Genomic DNA, 14,542 nt, shown 5'->3' on the forward strand with positions numbered 1-14,542 from the left:
TGAAACATATACACACAAAACAGTAAGAGACCATTACAAAGCTATACATTTGTAGCAGAGTAGTTTTTTTTAATTTAGAGAAGCTAATCTCTGAAGGGTCATTGGAGTGGACCTCAAAATTAAGGCACACATAATACAAATTAGCAAACTTTGTCCAGGGATCAGAATGTAATCAAATCCTCTGTGACTCATTCTAGACTTTCTGTCTTTCCTAGAAATCCCTGAAATGGAACAGGGAGGGAGAAAAGGTAGATCAGCTTTCAAAAGAACCGTAAGGATTCCAAGAATCAGAGTATTTAGCCTTAGTTGAAGTGGACTAAGGTTACACTAGCACAGAACCTAGTAATAAAGCTTGAAGGGAAAAAAGGTCTAATTTAGTGATCTGAGACTCAACACAAAATGAATGGAGAGGGCTGTTTTGACACAAGTCTGTGGCTAATGATGACATTACTTCCCCTCCTGGCTGTCCTGGCATAGTCCTTTAGTCTGGGACACAATTGTGAACTAACAATTGCAAACTGAAGAGGGAGCCAAAGTGAAAACTAAGAGTGGAATTCTCCTTCCCTGAAGAGCTGTCATAGCCTGCCTATGCAGGGAGCTGGATGAGCAAGCCTGAATCATAAATAGGGACCTACATGTTTTATTAGGAAGAGGAGGACCGGTTTTTCCACTGATATGCCCAGTGGATCAGGTTATACTAGTTATACATGTAAAACACTGGAGTAGGAAATGGCAATCCACTCCAGTATTTTTGCCTGTAAAGTTCCATGGACAGAGGAGCCGGGCTGGCTGCAGTCCATGGGGTCACAAAAGAGTCGGACATGACTGAGGATGTATGCATAAACAAAATACTTGAACAAACTAAAAGGACACAGACTAAAAGGTCAAAAGAACAGGATGAGGTTATTCTGCTGCTGCTAAGTCACTTCAGTCGTGTCCGACTCTGTGCAACCTCATAGACAGCAGCCCATCAGGCTCCCCCGTCCCTGGGATTCTCCAGGCAAGAACACTGGAGTGGGTTGCCATTTCCTTCTCCAATGCATGAAAGTGAAAAGTGAAAGTGAAGTCGCTCAGTCGTGTCTGACTCCCAGCGACCCCATGGATTGCAGCCTACCAGGCTCCTCCATCCATGGGATTTTCCAGGCAAGAGTACTAGAGTGGGGTGACATTGCTTCTCCGGAGGTTGTTCTAGCATCACACTATTCAAAGTGTGTGGTCCATGGGACCACCAGCAGCAACATCCAAGAGCTTGTTAGAAATGCAGAGTAGCAGGTCCCACCTTAGACTTCCTAAGTCAGAACATGCATTTAACAAGTTCCCCAGATAATGTGTAGGGTCATCAAAGTTTGAAAAGCACTGTCTATAAGATTCCTTGAGGGAGAAGAGCTCAAAAGGCATTGATGAACATGAGGCAAAGGTAAGGCAAGCCTCAGCTAGATGGAACCCCAGTCCCCTGCAGAGGAAGCTCAGCATCCTAATCATTGGACTGTTAGGGAATTCCCCCAGGGTTTATTGTGAAGGACCTTGGACAGAACGGGCCACTCTGACCGGGTGTCCCAAATGTAGTGAAAGTCACTCAGTCCTGTCTGATCCTTTGTGACCCCCGTGGACTGTAACATGCCAGGCTCCTCTGTCCATGGAATTTTCCAGGCAAGCATACTGGAGTGAGTTTCCATTTTCTTCTCTAGGGGATCTTCATGACCCAGGGATTGAACCCTGGTCTCCTGCATTGCAGGCAGATTCTTCACTGTCTGAGCCAAATGTAGGGGTAAGTATTAATAGAATAGCACACGTGGGTTTCAGGTGGCCAGATAAAAGGACTGGTCACAGCCGCGATCAGTCACCCCAGCTCCATCATTCCTCATTATATCCTCTTTGGGCCCAATCTCCCATTCCAGACCTTCTCCAGACTCTGACGCAGCCGTACCTCGCCTAGCTCGGTACGATTTGGCCTAGTCCGGTCGCAAAGGCCTGAAGCTTCTCACTTGCTGAGGTGTGGCGGTGAGTCAGTGGGGGAAATGATGTAACGTCCAAAAGGCGGGCTTAATCAGACTTATCCCTCCTCCCGATTGGCTGCCAGGAATTTGACTAGATTCTCTTGTCTCTCGGGCTCCAGGGTTAGCTGTCAGTGTCTCTGTCCAGCTGTCCCCTGGCTCCCCTTTCCATCTTCTCCACCTGGGGAAAGACTCCAAGGACAGTACTCAGTAGCACTTGGCTTCGGAAGAAGAGGTGATTTGAATGGTCTGGCTATTGCCATCAGGCAAGGCGCTTCGGCCCCCCCCCCCCCCCCCAGGTATTTTTTGACTCGATCGGGTTTCCGTAGTTGCGAATGGCTACCCAAGCCGCAGGGAATTGTGGAACTTGTAGTTCCGAGTTAGTTCGGGGTTAGAGGGGAAACTGGACCCGACAGAGATTCGGGAAGGGGCGGGGGGGTGGGGGGGAAGAGGACTTTGAGGACCGCGGTTCGGGGTCCCAAAAGGACGGAAAAGGAGTCTAAATAAAATGTCTGCCAATAGCATTGCTTTGATTTTTTTAAATCAGGTGCTGACCTGGACTCGGTCCATCCCTTTCTATCCAAAACTGTTTTGGAAGGGGCCACCAAATGGATACACCACCAGTCAATTCAATGGGAGAGAAGGACAGCTGTCAACCGCAACAACAAGGGGAAAAGAACCTTAAATTACCTACTCAGATTAGGCAGCATCCGCGAGACTCTCCTACGGAAATCCTTGAACTGAGAGTGAGCCCAGATCCAGCTAGCCAAATTCTAGAGAATCCTCAGCAAACTGAAAAACTGGCCGCTGAACTTGAAAGAGACTCTGCTAAGTCTCATGGATCAGCCAGTGCGATGTCAGAGCCCCTTCAAGCTTCTGATCTCTGGTACTGTCCTGATGGCAGCTTTGTCAAGAAGATCGTAGTCCGTGGCCACGGCTTGGACAAACCCAAGCTGGGCTCCCGCTGCAGGGTACAAGCTTCTGGATTTCCTTTGGGGTTAGGGCTGCCAGAGGGCTGGACAGAGCTAACTGTGGGGTTAGGCCCATGGAGGGAGGAAACTTGGGGGGAGATCATAGAGAAATGCTTGGAGTCCATGTGTCAAGGCGAGGAGGCAGAGCTTCAGCTTCCTGGGCGCTCTGGACTTTCTGTCAGGCTCACACTGGCCTCCTTCACTCAGGGTCGAGACTCCTGGGAGCTGGAGGACACCGAGAAGGAGGCCTTGGCCAGAGAAGAACGTGCAAGGGGCACAGAATTATTTCGAGCGGGGAATCCGGAAGGAGCTGCCCGATGCTATGCACGGGCTCTTCGGCTGCTGCTGACCTTACCCCCACCTGGCCCTCCGGAACGAACTGTCCTTCACGCCAACCTGGCTGCCTGTCAGTTGCTGCTAGGGCAGCCCCAATTGGCGGCCCAAAGTTGTGACCGGGTGCTGGAGCGGGAGCCTGGCCACATAAAGGCGTTGTACCGAAGGGGCGTTGCCCAGGCTGCTCTTGGAAACCTGGAAAAAGCAATGACTGACCTCAAGAAGGTGTTGGCCGTAGACCCCAAAAACCGGGCAGCCCAGGAGGAGCTGGGAAAGGTGATCATTCAGGGGAAGAAACAGGATGCAGGGCTGGCTCAAGGACTGCGCAAGATGTTTGGCTGATTAAAAGTTAAACCTTAAAGAGACAGGAACCTGTAAAGTGTGGTCTATGCTGTGAGATTTGGTGGGGATCAAGGGGGAGTTGCACCATATCCCACTCCAAGCTTCTGCCTTCCTAAGGGAGGTAGCTGTGGTCTCAGCGTCCCTTTTTACCATTAAAAAGCTATATAATCACGTGTGCTATGTTTTGGGGGGGCTTGTCCATCTCCGAAGATGAATCGATGAGCTAAACTTCTAAATTTAGGAATGGCTGGGGCAGAGGGCGGAACTCCAAAGCCTGAAAGCCACACTTTCTAGGGGCTTTCAGTTTGTTTGGCGCATGCGCAAACCTGACAGTCCAGTACTGTGGAAGCGTTAGCGTCCTGCTGCGCTCCCATTGGCCCAGCCTGTACACCGTCGCTTCTATTGACGCATGTGCTCAGTACCCAGGCCTCTTACTGGTCGGTAGGGCTTCCGGGACGCCCCTTCCCTTTTTTTTAAGAGTCAATTGATTCGTTGATGATGGGGAAGAGGCGGGCCTTGGGGACCGTCTCATGGTTGGGGGGCGGGGGGAAAGATGGCGGAGCTGATGCTCCTCAGCGAGATTGCGGACCCGACACGCTTTTTCACCGACAACTTGCTGAGCTCTGAGGACTGGGGTGCGCGGAGTGAGGCGCCTCGGGGAAGGGATAGGGCTGTGGCCTGCCGTGCCCCTGAGGCACGTTGGAGGAAGCGGGGGCTCGAAGAGGAAGACGGCAAATACAGAATCGATCGTCTAAAGAAGGGCGGAACAGGGGGGCTAGTTGAGCTTTGGAGGATGCGGGAGTCGGGGAAAACCTCCGCTCCCGCGGAAATGTGGAATTGTTCTGGGATTGGGGGAGGAGGGACTGAAGTTCTTTAGCTATATCACTTTTCAAGTGGGCGGGCGGTGGGTCTGGCCGAGCTGAGCCAATGAGGGATGGGGCGAGGGCTCTGTGAGGATCTGAAGTTTGCGCTACCGAACGATCCCCGACCCTCCGCACCTCTTGCAGACAGCACTTTGTACGCCGGTTTGGATGAAGTGGCTGAGGAGCAGACGCAGCTCTTCCGTTGTCCTGAGCAGGATGTCCCGGTATCGCTCCCCGAGCCTTGTCTCTCACCGTTGGTGGGTGGGAGTGGTCCCAGAACCGGGACTCATTCCCAAGCCAGCGCTCAGCTGGAAGCACCCCTTCATCCTCACACTTCTGCCTTCTAATACCCGGCCTCCTTGTTCAGTTTGGCAGCAGCTCCCTGGACTTGGGGATGGACGTCAGCCCTCCTGAACCCCCCTGGGACTCTCTTCCTATCTTCCCAGGTAAGATACCCTTTGTGATTCCCTCATCCTTTCAGAAACCCCCATCTTTCCACTGTTTCCCAGAAACTGTGCAGTTCCTCTTATCCTCAAGCTTCCTCCACCTGAGTGCCTGTGTACTCTTCTCCTCCTTTGACCCCTGAAATGTGCTCCTTCTCCTTTGCCCAGTGAGGGATTTTTACCGCATGTCCTCGGGCGCTTTTTGGGCTCTTGTCAGACTCCGCTTCGTGGTTATTTTCTAGCCCCTTTTCCTCCAGATCTCCAGGTGAAGTCTGAGCCATCCTCCCCCTGCTCTTCCTCCTCCCTCAGCTCTGAATCATCGCATCTTTCCACAGAGCCCTCCAGCCAGGTGAGACAGTCATCTTCTTCCTACTCTCTGTGGCAGGGACTCGTTCCCTTGCCTTCATCTACTGATGCTAAGGGAATGATTTGTGGGCTGCAGGTCTTGGGGTGGAGGGGGAGGTTCTTTTCTACCTTTGCCATTTCTTTATATCTTCATTTTTTTACATTTCCACTCCATTGTCTAGAGTCAAAGATGGAATTTTTTAATATATAGAGAAATGTGGCGGCCATTGCAGGGTAGGGGGACAGGGAAGAAGAGAGTTGTTAACTGCTGAGAATTGTGGAACTGTTCTTGTCCCGGTTGTCCACTGCAATATTTGAAATCATGAGACTTTATCCACCTTCCTAGGAATAAAATAGAGAACAAGGGGCCAGACACAGCTTAGCAAGATGCTGACTACCATTCAAATGAGAATGTCAAGTAACTGGTGGTTTGTAAGCTCTAAGGCTTCTGTTCTGGCTTTTACTCTCAACACGTCCTTTTTGTTTTCTTTCTTGTTTCTGTCCCCCCTGCTTCACCCTCACTCTTACCCAGGCCCCTGGTGTAGGGGAGATGCTGGTTGTGAAATCAGAGTCCTTGGCACCCCCACTCTGCCTCCTGGGAGATGATCCAACATCCCCATTTGAAACCATCCAGATCAATGTCAGCCCCACCTCTGATGATCCTTCAGGTAGTAATAGCCTGCATCATCCCCAGGCTTTACCAAGATAGAGAGCGTGTGTGTGTGTGAGTGTGTGAGTGAAGAGGGAGTGCAGTCAGCAGGACAAGGAGAAGGTGGGGAGGGGAGATGGCCGATAACCAGGAGGGAGGCCAGGAGCAGGAGGGAGGATTTCAGGAAATCACAGTAAGAGCAGCACTGAAGAGATGGGAATAATTTTTCTTTCTTTTCTTGTTTCTGTTACTTTTCATATTTAAAAACTTGCAGAAAGTTTAGGGCATATTTATGTATGTGACTTTCCCTCCAAAGGTTTTATTATAAAAAAATAATTTTCAAGCATACAGAAAAGTTGGAATACCACATACCTGCTCCTGCATTCTACAAGTAACATTATTTGTGCTGTTTTTAGGCATGTTACTGAGTTTATTACTCTTGCATGTTTATTCAGCAAGATTTATTGAGCACCTACTCCATGCCAGATACTGGACAGGGTGCTGGAGCTGCAAAGATGAAGTCTTACCACCTCACTGACTCAAGGATCCCATACTATGGTGGGGGAGAAAGACAAAGTATGGTAATTCTAGGGTAGAGATTATCACAGGGTGCCATGAAAGCTCATAAGAGGGGGCATCTCACCCATTTGGGGATAGATCAAGAATGTACTCATGGAGGAGGGGTTTCCTGAGCTGAGTTTTGAAAGATAGATTGAAATTAGCCAGAAGAAGACTGTAGGGACTAGTGTGTTTATAAGGAACCTGCATCTCTTTTGAGTGGATGTAAGGAGTGGGAGTAGGGAAGGGCCAGGAGATTCAGAGGCTTTCAAGGCCAGGTAAGAATCCTGCTTAGGGACTCTTAGCTTTTTTCCTGTGGGCAGTTCTGGGCCTTTGAAGAGTCAGACAGGAGAACAGTGTGATTAGGAAGATGACTCTGGTGGCAAAGTAGACACTGGACTGCAGAAACTCAGGACCAGAGGCAAAAGAAGGACCAAGAAAGAGGTCCATGCAGTTAGTCAGGTAAGACACTCAGATGCTGAGAAGAGGGCAAATTTGAGAAAGAGTGAATTAGAATGAATGAGTGCAGTGACCTCCTGGGCACTGAAGATGAGTAGGGGTGAAAGAACGTGCCTGGGTTTCTGATGAAGGCAGCCACCCTGTGGGTGAGGGTACCAATCACTGGATAGTGACTGCAGGAGCAGGAGCCTCCTGGCAGGGAGCATAATGAATTCAGTGTGGGACTTGTTGATTGTTGCTTTCAAGGTGACTTCAGGATTTCTTAGCACTACCTCCCCTTGGTTGAAGTTCAGCCAGAAGCTTGAAGACAAGAGAGCCACTCATGTTTTCCTCCTGGGCCTCAGAGCAGGGCAGGGGAGGGTGGGGAGGGATTTGGACGGACAAACAGCTCATATCCAGCATATGATTAAGTATTACAAAGAGGAGAAACAAAATAGGATTGAAAAGTCTATACCAGTGAAAAGATTGTTGATGATTTTGCAAAGGATAGTGTTCTTGGAGTCAGATTCTCCCCTAATATAAAGGTATTTTTTGAGGGCCTGTACTTTACCTGGGCTTCCCAGGTAGCACTAGTGGTAAAGAACCTGCATGCCAAATGCAGGAGACATAAGAGATGTGGGTTCAATCCTTGGGTCAGGAAGATCCCCTGGAGGAGGGCATGGCCACCCACTCCAGTATTCTTGCCTAGAGAATCCCATGGACAGAGGAGCCTGGAGGGCTATAATCCATGGGGTCACAAAGAGTCTGACATGACTGAAATGACTTATCACGCAGGCACCCATGCACTTTACCCATTCCTTTGATAGACATGAAGCACAAGACCTAGTCCTTGCTCTTGGAGAATCTCATGAGGGTTAATGCATGGTTAAATAGCTCAGAGAGTGGTCACCTCTGTGGAGAGGTTCTGGATGGCTGGTGGACAAGGACAGAAAGGAGATTAACTCCTCACTGAATTTCCCTTTGTTCCTTTGGGATCTTATATGACTGTATTACCTATTGAAATAGACTTGAGATTTTAAAATAGCAATACTGGTAATCATATAATTAAGTATCAAAATCCAAGCTATGAACCAGAGGTAGTAGTGGACCATTGACCTTGGGGCTGAATCTGGCCTTCAGCTAGGTTTACTTCCATGGGGCAATCAACAAGTCTTACCGATAGATTTAACAGAGGTTGTGAAGGCTCAGAGGTGACCGAGCTTTGAAGGCTGATGGTAGGAAGGCGATCTGTAGAAAGGGACAAACAGCCCTGTGTTAAGGCCAGTTGAATTTGGGTGAATGGAGGGGCATGAGAATGGAAGTGACCAGCAGGCAGCTTGGGAGTCAGAATCCGGGCGCAGGGGAGCAGTCAAGGGTAGAGATGCAGGCCGGGCAGTTGTCAGCATGACGATGCATGATTGTGTTGGGCCAGGATGAAGTGGAAATCCAGCCAGACAGGAATTTGGGCCCATGAGAATGCAACAGAATCCCCCTGTGTGGGCCTCCACCATGTGAATGAACAAGGTGTGTGAGGAAGAAAGGGACAGCTGATGCGCACGGACAGCCTTGAGGGAACGGCAGTGGTGGAAACAGCTGAGAGGGGCCAGGGAAGGAGAAGGGAGTCCTTTCTGAGGAAAAAGTTTGGAGGAGAGGCAGTAGGTTAGCAGCTCCAGTCCCCCTCCTCTGGATTCCCCTCCTGAGCCAGAAATAGTTTTACTTCCAGGTACAAGGGGAAGTAACTGTGTCTCCCATTTCCACGTCTTAGCTCTCTTCTCCTTCAGTGTTTATCTGACACCCAGCTCTCTGTCTCATCCTGCCATCCCGCAGATGTTCAGATTAAGATAGAGCCTGTCTCTCCATCTTCCTCCATCAACTCGGAGGCTCCCCTGCTCTCTGCGGAGTCCCCTGGCCAGGTGAGCATGCACTCTGCTCCTCCCTCCAGCACACGGGTGAGTTCTTCCTGACTCTCAGAGGTGTGAGGGCTTTCTCTTCTTCGGCTCCTCCTCCTCAGCACTCTTCCTGATTCACATGTCTTCTGGAATGCCCCATGTAGGCTTTCATAGGAGAGGAGGTCCTGGAAGTGAAGACAGAGTCCCCATCCCCTCAGGGGTGTCTCCTGCGGGATGTCCCCGGCCCCCCTCCTGGAGCTGTCCAGATCAGCATGGGCCTGTCCTCTGATGGCTCCTCAGGTAACGAGTCTCCTGACACCTAAGGTCCCTGGCCAGAGGCCTGTTGTCCTGACATCCCTTCCTTCTTTCCTTTCACCTTCCTTCAGGCAAAGCCCTGCCCACCCGGAAGCCACCACTGCAGCCCAAACCTGTGGTGATAACCACTGTCCCAATGCCACCAAGAGCCGTGCCTCCCAGCACCACTGTCCTCTTGCAGCCCCTTGTCCAGCCACCCCCAGGTACTGAAGGAGAGGAGGAGGCAGCCTGGGCTGACCTCCTCAGGGAGCTCACAGACATCCGGCGTCCTGACCTTTGGGTGCTCAGGTGTGGGTGTGGACAGGAGGAAACCACCTGACTTCTAGCTCTCAGACCTCCCTCTCCTGTCCACTTGCCCCAGTGTCCCCAGTTGTCCTCATCCAAGGTGCTATTCGAGTCCAGCCTGAGGGACCGACCCCTCCTACTCCACGGCCCGAGAGGAAGAGCATTGTTCCAGCCCCTATGCCTGGGAACTCCTGCCCACCTGAGGTGGATGTAAGTTATTTACTGGGGAGAGGAGGAGGAAGGCTTAGTAATGGGGAGGGGAGAGAACTGTGGAGTGAGAAGGGAGCAAAACAGTGAGCAGGCAGGCCCATAACATGATCCTCAAGGTCAGAGTGGATCCCTTTTATCAACCCTGTGTAGTTTTAGGATCCTCAGGTTTGCTGCCCCTGCAGATGGAGAAGTGGGAGTGCTCTTAGTAAATCAAAGCCAGAGGAGTCATCCTGTGTTATAAAAGAGGGAGGCGGCTTCCTTGGGGAAAGCCAGGTAAACTGTTCTTTAACTATAGCAAGCTTAAACTTTGGGTCCTAAAAAAGGAGAATTGCAAAGAAGGGAGACCACTCATCAAGGAAAAGAACTGAGGTTCTACCAAGAACCTGGATGGGGAAGTTCCTCCTACAGTCTGACTTCTCGCAGCTCTGAGGCACAGGAGTAGGAAGTGGAGAGAAAGGCCCCTTCCCTGGAATGTTTTAGCAGAGAGGAAGAACCCCTCTCTGGCTCTGCAGATAGAGGTTAAGAAGGCAGGAGAGTGGCCCACGTGAATTTCAAGTAGTCAGTCCCTGGGGTGGGGGGCATGCTTCCCCTTCCCCACCCTGCTTTCACTCTCCCGCTGACCCTCCGGTGCCCAGGCCAAGCTGCTGAAGCGGCAGCAGCGGATGATCAAGAACCGCGAGTCGGCCTGCCAGTCCCGCAGGAAGAAGAAAGAGTACCTGCAGGGGCTGGAAGCCCGGCTGCAGGCAGTGCTGGCCGACAACCAGCAGCTCCGACGGGAGAATGCTGCCCTCCGCCGGCGGCTGGAGGCCCTGCTGACTGAGGTGAGACCCGGGAGGCCTGGGGAGACCAGTGGGAATGTGGGCTCCCTGGGATGACTCACCCTCTCCTGCCTCTGTCTCTCTGTATCTTAGAACAGCGAGCTCAAGTTAGGGTCTGGAAACAGGAAGGTGGTCTGCATCATGGTCTTCCTTCTCTTCATCGCTTTCAACTTTGGGCCTGTGAGGTGAGACCTTCCTTGTCTGCCCAGAACTTTCTGGGTGGAGCCCGCCTGTCGGCCGCTTGATTGCCTCTTCGGCACAGTCCCTTTGATTACTTGCACACAGACAGCTCTGGTGTCCTTGGCACTGATAGTGTAGCCAGCTAGTCCCTAGTCCCTTTATGTTCCATTGTTTCTGTCATAAATGGTACGTCCCAGAGGAGATGGTTGTGAGAACATTGATAAACATAGTGACTATATTAAATGCTTACTGAGTTCTGGGCCCTCGGTTAAGCACTCTCCTTTTCTAGTGTTTTCTGGCTCTGTTCTTAATCCGTCTTGCAGATGAAGAGAGTCAGTCTTGTAGCACAAATTGGAACCAGGCAGGCTATCTGCAGAGCCCTCCCTCTTACCCAGGCCCTCAGTCAAACTGGAATTCTTCCTTGTGCTCCATCCTTTTCTGTCCACAGCATCAGTGAGCCTCCTCCAGCTTCCATCTCTCCTCGGATGAGCAGAGGGGAGTCTCGACCCAGAAGACACTTGCTGGAGTTCTCGGCACAAGAGCCAGTTCATGGAGCCGAGCCCCCCCAGCATCCCTTCCAGGACCCCGAGGAGCCCCAGCCCAGCCCCACGGGCCGCCCAAGTTTCAGGTGAGAAGAGGGCCCTCTCTCTTTTAAGGGTGGTGAGTGTGTCTTCTCCCCTAAAGTTACCTTTCCTTTTTGCGGGAGAGCTAGGTTTCCCAGTTGAATCCGCCTGCCCAGTGCAGGAGACTCAAGAGACATGCATTTGATCCCTGGGTTGGGAAAGATCCCCTGGAGAAGGAAATGGCAACCCACTCCAATATTCTTGCCTGGAAAACTCCATGGACAGAGGAGCCTGGAGGGCTACAGCCAATGGATTCACACAGGGTCAGACATGACTGAGCACGCACACAGCAACAGAGTTGTTCTCATGCCAGCGTGGCCTTTCCTGTTGACGGGGCAGCATTGGGCACCCTGGGTCATGCCCCCTCTCTGCCTCACTCCAGGAACCTGACAGCCTTCCCTGGGGACACCAGGGAGCTGCTGCTGAGAGACCTGGACCAGCTCTTCCTCTCCTCGGATTGCCGGCACTTCAACCGAACCGAGTCCCTGAGGTGGGGGGGTTCATGACTGGGGCGTCCTCCCTGTGTCCCGAGGCCCCTCCCCGATGGTGTGACTGATCTTGTGTGCTGAAGCGCCAGCTCCCCGTGCCCTCCTCTTCCCTCCGATGTGTGGGGCAGAAGTGTGGGCGTCTTGGCCCGGCATGGAGGTGTCCCCCTCCTCTGCTTCCCCAGGCTTGCCGACGAGCTGAGTGGCTGGGTCCAGCGCCACCAGAGAGGCCGGCGGAAGACACCCCAGAGAGCCCAGGAGAAACAGGTAAGAGCGGGTGGGGCCGGTTCAGGGAAGGCCACTTGAAAACAAGGGCTAAACATCCTAGGGATTGTGAGTGGTTTGGGGTGGTGTGAGGTGGTGTCAGTTTGTAGGGGCCGTCTGTCTCTTCCCTTTTCCCTTCATCCTCTTCAAATCCTTAGATACTTCTCCTTCCAGAAGTCTCAGCTGCGGAAGAAGTCACCTCCAGTTAAAGCAGTCCCCACCCAACCCCCTGGGCCCCCAGAAAGGTGAGTCTTGAAGAGGATACTTACTTATTAAGCGAGGTTCCATTCTAAAAGAGCCATGTGTCATGTGTATGTCATCATTGCCCCCAGGGCATTATGCTTCCCACATCCCCTGGGGGTCTCCTGTCTCCCTCTCACCCTCTTCCCTAGTGGGAACTGGTCCCTGGGCTTGGTTCCTCGCCAATCCCATTTTCCTACCTGTCAGGGATTCCATGGGCCAGCTGCAGCTGTATCGCCAACCAGACCGTTCGCAGCCTGAGTTCCTGGATGCAATTGACCGACGGGAAGACACATTTTATGTTGTCTCCTTCCGAAGGGTGAGTTTCTCCTGCGGGCCCCATCCCCTCACCCTGGGTTCCCCAGCAGTCTCTCTGCAGTTCAAGGCTGTAGAGCAGGGCCAGGGAGCCTGTCAGCACCTTTTCCTCCACCCTCCCGGCCTGGCCTCTCTATCCCCAGGACCACTTGCTGCTTCCAGCCATCAGCCACAACAAGACCTCCCGGCCCAAGATGTCCCTGGTGATGCCTGCCATGGCCCCCAATGGTAATTCTTTCCCTGCCCAGTGTGGGGATGGGTCCTGAAATTGAGAAACTGGGGATGGGTCCTGAAATTGAGAAATAAGGAAGTTCCCATGGGGAGATCCAGCATGCAGAGTTGAGGGGGGAAATGACAGGAGCAGGGATTCCAGAGTGATGCTAGATACATGGGTGAGAGGAAGCCAGAAATGGTTGAAGAAAAACAAAGTGCAGGAGACTGATGGGAGGAAGATGAGACGTGGGTCCTCCCTAGGTGAAGGTGCTTAGGGCTGTGGGCCAGGGTGGGCGGGGAGGGCTGGGAAGCTGCCAGAGTCTTACTCCCTTTTTTTCTCTTGATGTCCTCTTCTCTGCAACCTTACGTTCATCACCGTTATCCACCCCCACCCCCCACCCCCACCACTTCTTTCTTCTCCCTGCACCAACTCCATCCCTACCTTCTCATTTAACACCCCCTGGATCTGCCTTCCCATCACTGCCTGTTCCTCCCTGTCCACCTTTGCGCCTTCCCCTTCTCCTCTCCCTTAACTCTCCCCTTCTCACAGAGACCCTGTCAGGCCGGGGCCCCCCTGGGGACTATGAGGAGATGATGCAGATCGAGTGTGAGGTCATGGATACCAGAGTGATTCACATCAAGACCTCCACAGTGCCCCCCTCACTCCGAAAACAGCCGTCCTCAACCCCGGGCAATGCCACAGGTGGCCCCTTGCCAGCTTCTGCAGCAGCCAGCCAGGCCCACCAGGCCGCCCATCAGCCCTCTACCTCAATCATCTCTGACCTCTATGACTCACACTGACTTAGAACGGGGGGGTAGGGGTGGGAGCAACCAAGTGGGACTGTTTTGAATTTTCCTGATCCCTGGGCTTGCGGCAATTTGTAAAGGGAAGACAGGGTGTGGGGGTTAAGCACTTATTTGGAGGTGGGTGGAAGTTTTCCACTCTTCTCACCCCTTTTTTGGAATATAGAACTCCTCTCATTTCTATGAACGTCCCCCAGTCCCTGCTTCTTTCCTTGAGGGTGCTGAATGAGGTTAAGTTTTGGGGTGAGTGGGCCCCGATACACTCTTTATTCTTGTGTTTCTGTTTGGGGGGTGGAGGTGGGAATTTAGTCCCCAGGCGGGACAAGGGAAGTTTTTACATTTTGAAGCTAGTTCCTGGGAGTCGAGGATGCACGGCGGAGGGAGGTCAAGTGGATGTATGGGCATATCTTCTTTTTTATTATTAAATAAACAACTTGGAGGGAGTTGAAGGTATGGTGCCTGCCTTCCTGGCTTGTGATGGGTCATATGGGGGAACGTGGCTGCTCTAGGGCCAGTGTGTCGGAGAGCTGAGCACTGAGGACACGGCTGGCTCTGGGGTGGAGTGGGTGTGCGATCACAGACCTCACGTCATCCCCTTCTCCCCAGCCCTGCAACACGCAAGGGTTGTGTCTGGTGTCTGTGGGGGAGCGGGGGAGGGATGTCCCATGCTGTGACAGGCTGAAGAGTGCAGATTCTGGAATGTGTCTGAGTAAACAGGAAGAACAGGGGGCCCCACGCCCTTCAGGGTGAACGGGCGGGCGGCCTCCCTGGGTCCCCTGCATTCTAGCAGGTTCTTCCCCCTAGCTTTCCAGGAGGAGCAGCTTGAAAAACAATGGAGCTGGGGCCAGGGGCTGTGAGCCCAGAAAGGAGGAGCCACAGTGGAGAAGGAGGCAGTGTTTGGAGGGAAGAGGGGCGCTGAGAAGCATCTCCTTAGCCCCAAACTGGAGGAAACTGAGACTTGGTCC

General features: G+C 52.3%; 2 protein-coding genes and 1 long non-coding RNA gene across 5 annotated transcripts; all 3 read left to right on the top strand.

The window, feature by feature from the left end:
* Positions 1 to 1,811: 1,811 nt before the first annotated feature.
* LOC139031473 (uncharacterized) lies at positions 1,812 to 2,161 on the top strand. The gene is made up of 2 exons (XR_011483973.1): positions 1,812 to 2,001; positions 2,117 to 2,161. It is a non-coding gene; the product is annotated as an uncharacterized lncRNA (long non-coding RNA).
* A 278-nt stretch (positions 2,162 to 2,439) lies between these two features.
* Positions 2,440 to 3,811, top strand: FKBPL (FKBP prolyl isomerase like). Its single transcript, XM_020909436.2, has 2 exons — positions 2,440 to 2,965; positions 3,173 to 3,811. The coding sequence occupies exons 1-2, from the start codon at positions 2,603 to 2,605 to the stop codon at positions 3,638 to 3,640; spliced, it is 831 nt and encodes a 276-aa protein (XP_020765095.1). The 5' UTR covers positions 2,440 to 2,602; the 3' UTR covers positions 3,641 to 3,811.
* A 338-nt stretch (positions 3,812 to 4,149) lies between these two features.
* ATF6B (activating transcription factor 6 beta) lies at positions 4,150 to 14,026 on the top strand. 3 transcript variants are annotated; one of them, XM_020909433.2, is made up of 18 exons: positions 4,150 to 4,275; positions 4,648 to 4,727; positions 4,871 to 4,949; positions 5,189 to 5,295; positions 5,824 to 5,959; positions 8,764 to 8,849; positions 8,990 to 9,125; positions 9,212 to 9,343; positions 9,502 to 9,635; positions 10,271 to 10,456; positions 10,547 to 10,638; positions 11,082 to 11,261; positions 11,639 to 11,746; positions 11,927 to 12,008; positions 12,180 to 12,250; positions 12,453 to 12,564; positions 12,704 to 12,788; positions 13,324 to 14,026. In XM_020909433.2, the coding sequence occupies exons 1-18, from the start codon at positions 4,194 to 4,196 to the stop codon at positions 13,572 to 13,574; spliced, it is 2,139 nt and encodes a 712-aa protein (XP_020765092.1). In that variant the 5' UTR covers positions 4,150 to 4,193; the 3' UTR covers positions 13,575 to 14,026. The 3 variants fall into 3 exon arrangements, with proteins under 3 accessions (XP_020765092.1, XP_020765093.1, XP_070312850.1); XM_020909434.2 differs by having other exon boundaries at positions 5,204 to 5,295; XM_070456749.1 differs by lacking the exons at positions 4,150 to 4,275; positions 4,648 to 4,727; positions 4,871 to 4,949; positions 5,189 to 5,295; positions 5,824 to 5,959 and adding an exon at positions 7,317 to 8,460.
* The last annotated feature ends 516 nt before the right edge of the window (positions 14,027 to 14,542 follow it).

The sequence above is a fragment of the Odocoileus virginianus genome, chromosome 27, assembly GCF_023699985.2.
Source record: "Odocoileus virginianus isolate 20LAN1187 ecotype Illinois chromosome 27, Ovbor_1.2, whole genome shotgun sequence".
Taxonomy (NCBI): domain Eukaryota; kingdom Metazoa; phylum Chordata; class Mammalia; order Artiodactyla; family Cervidae; genus Odocoileus; species Odocoileus virginianus.

Coding starts and splice junctions, on each gene's coding strand:
- FKBPL (XM_020909436.2), top strand. CDS start 2,603: ATGGATACACCACCAGTCAATTCAATGGGAGAGAAGGACAGCTGTCAA. Junction 2,966..3,172: donor AGCTGGGCTCCCGCTGCAGG/GTACAAGCTTCT, acceptor TCCTTCACTCAG/GGTCGAGACTCCTGGGAGCT.
- ATF6B (XM_020909433.2), top strand. CDS start 4,194: ATGGCGGAGCTGATGCTCCTCAGCGAGATTGCGGACCCGACACGCTTT. Junction 8,850..8,989: donor CTGCGGAGTCCCCTGGCCAG/GTGAGCATGCAC, acceptor TGCCCCATGTAG/GCTTTCATAGGAGAGGAGGT. Junction 9,636..10,270: donor CCTGCCCACCTGAGGTGGAT/GTAAGTTATTTA, acceptor TCCGGTGCCCAG/GCCAAGCTGCTGAAGCGGCA.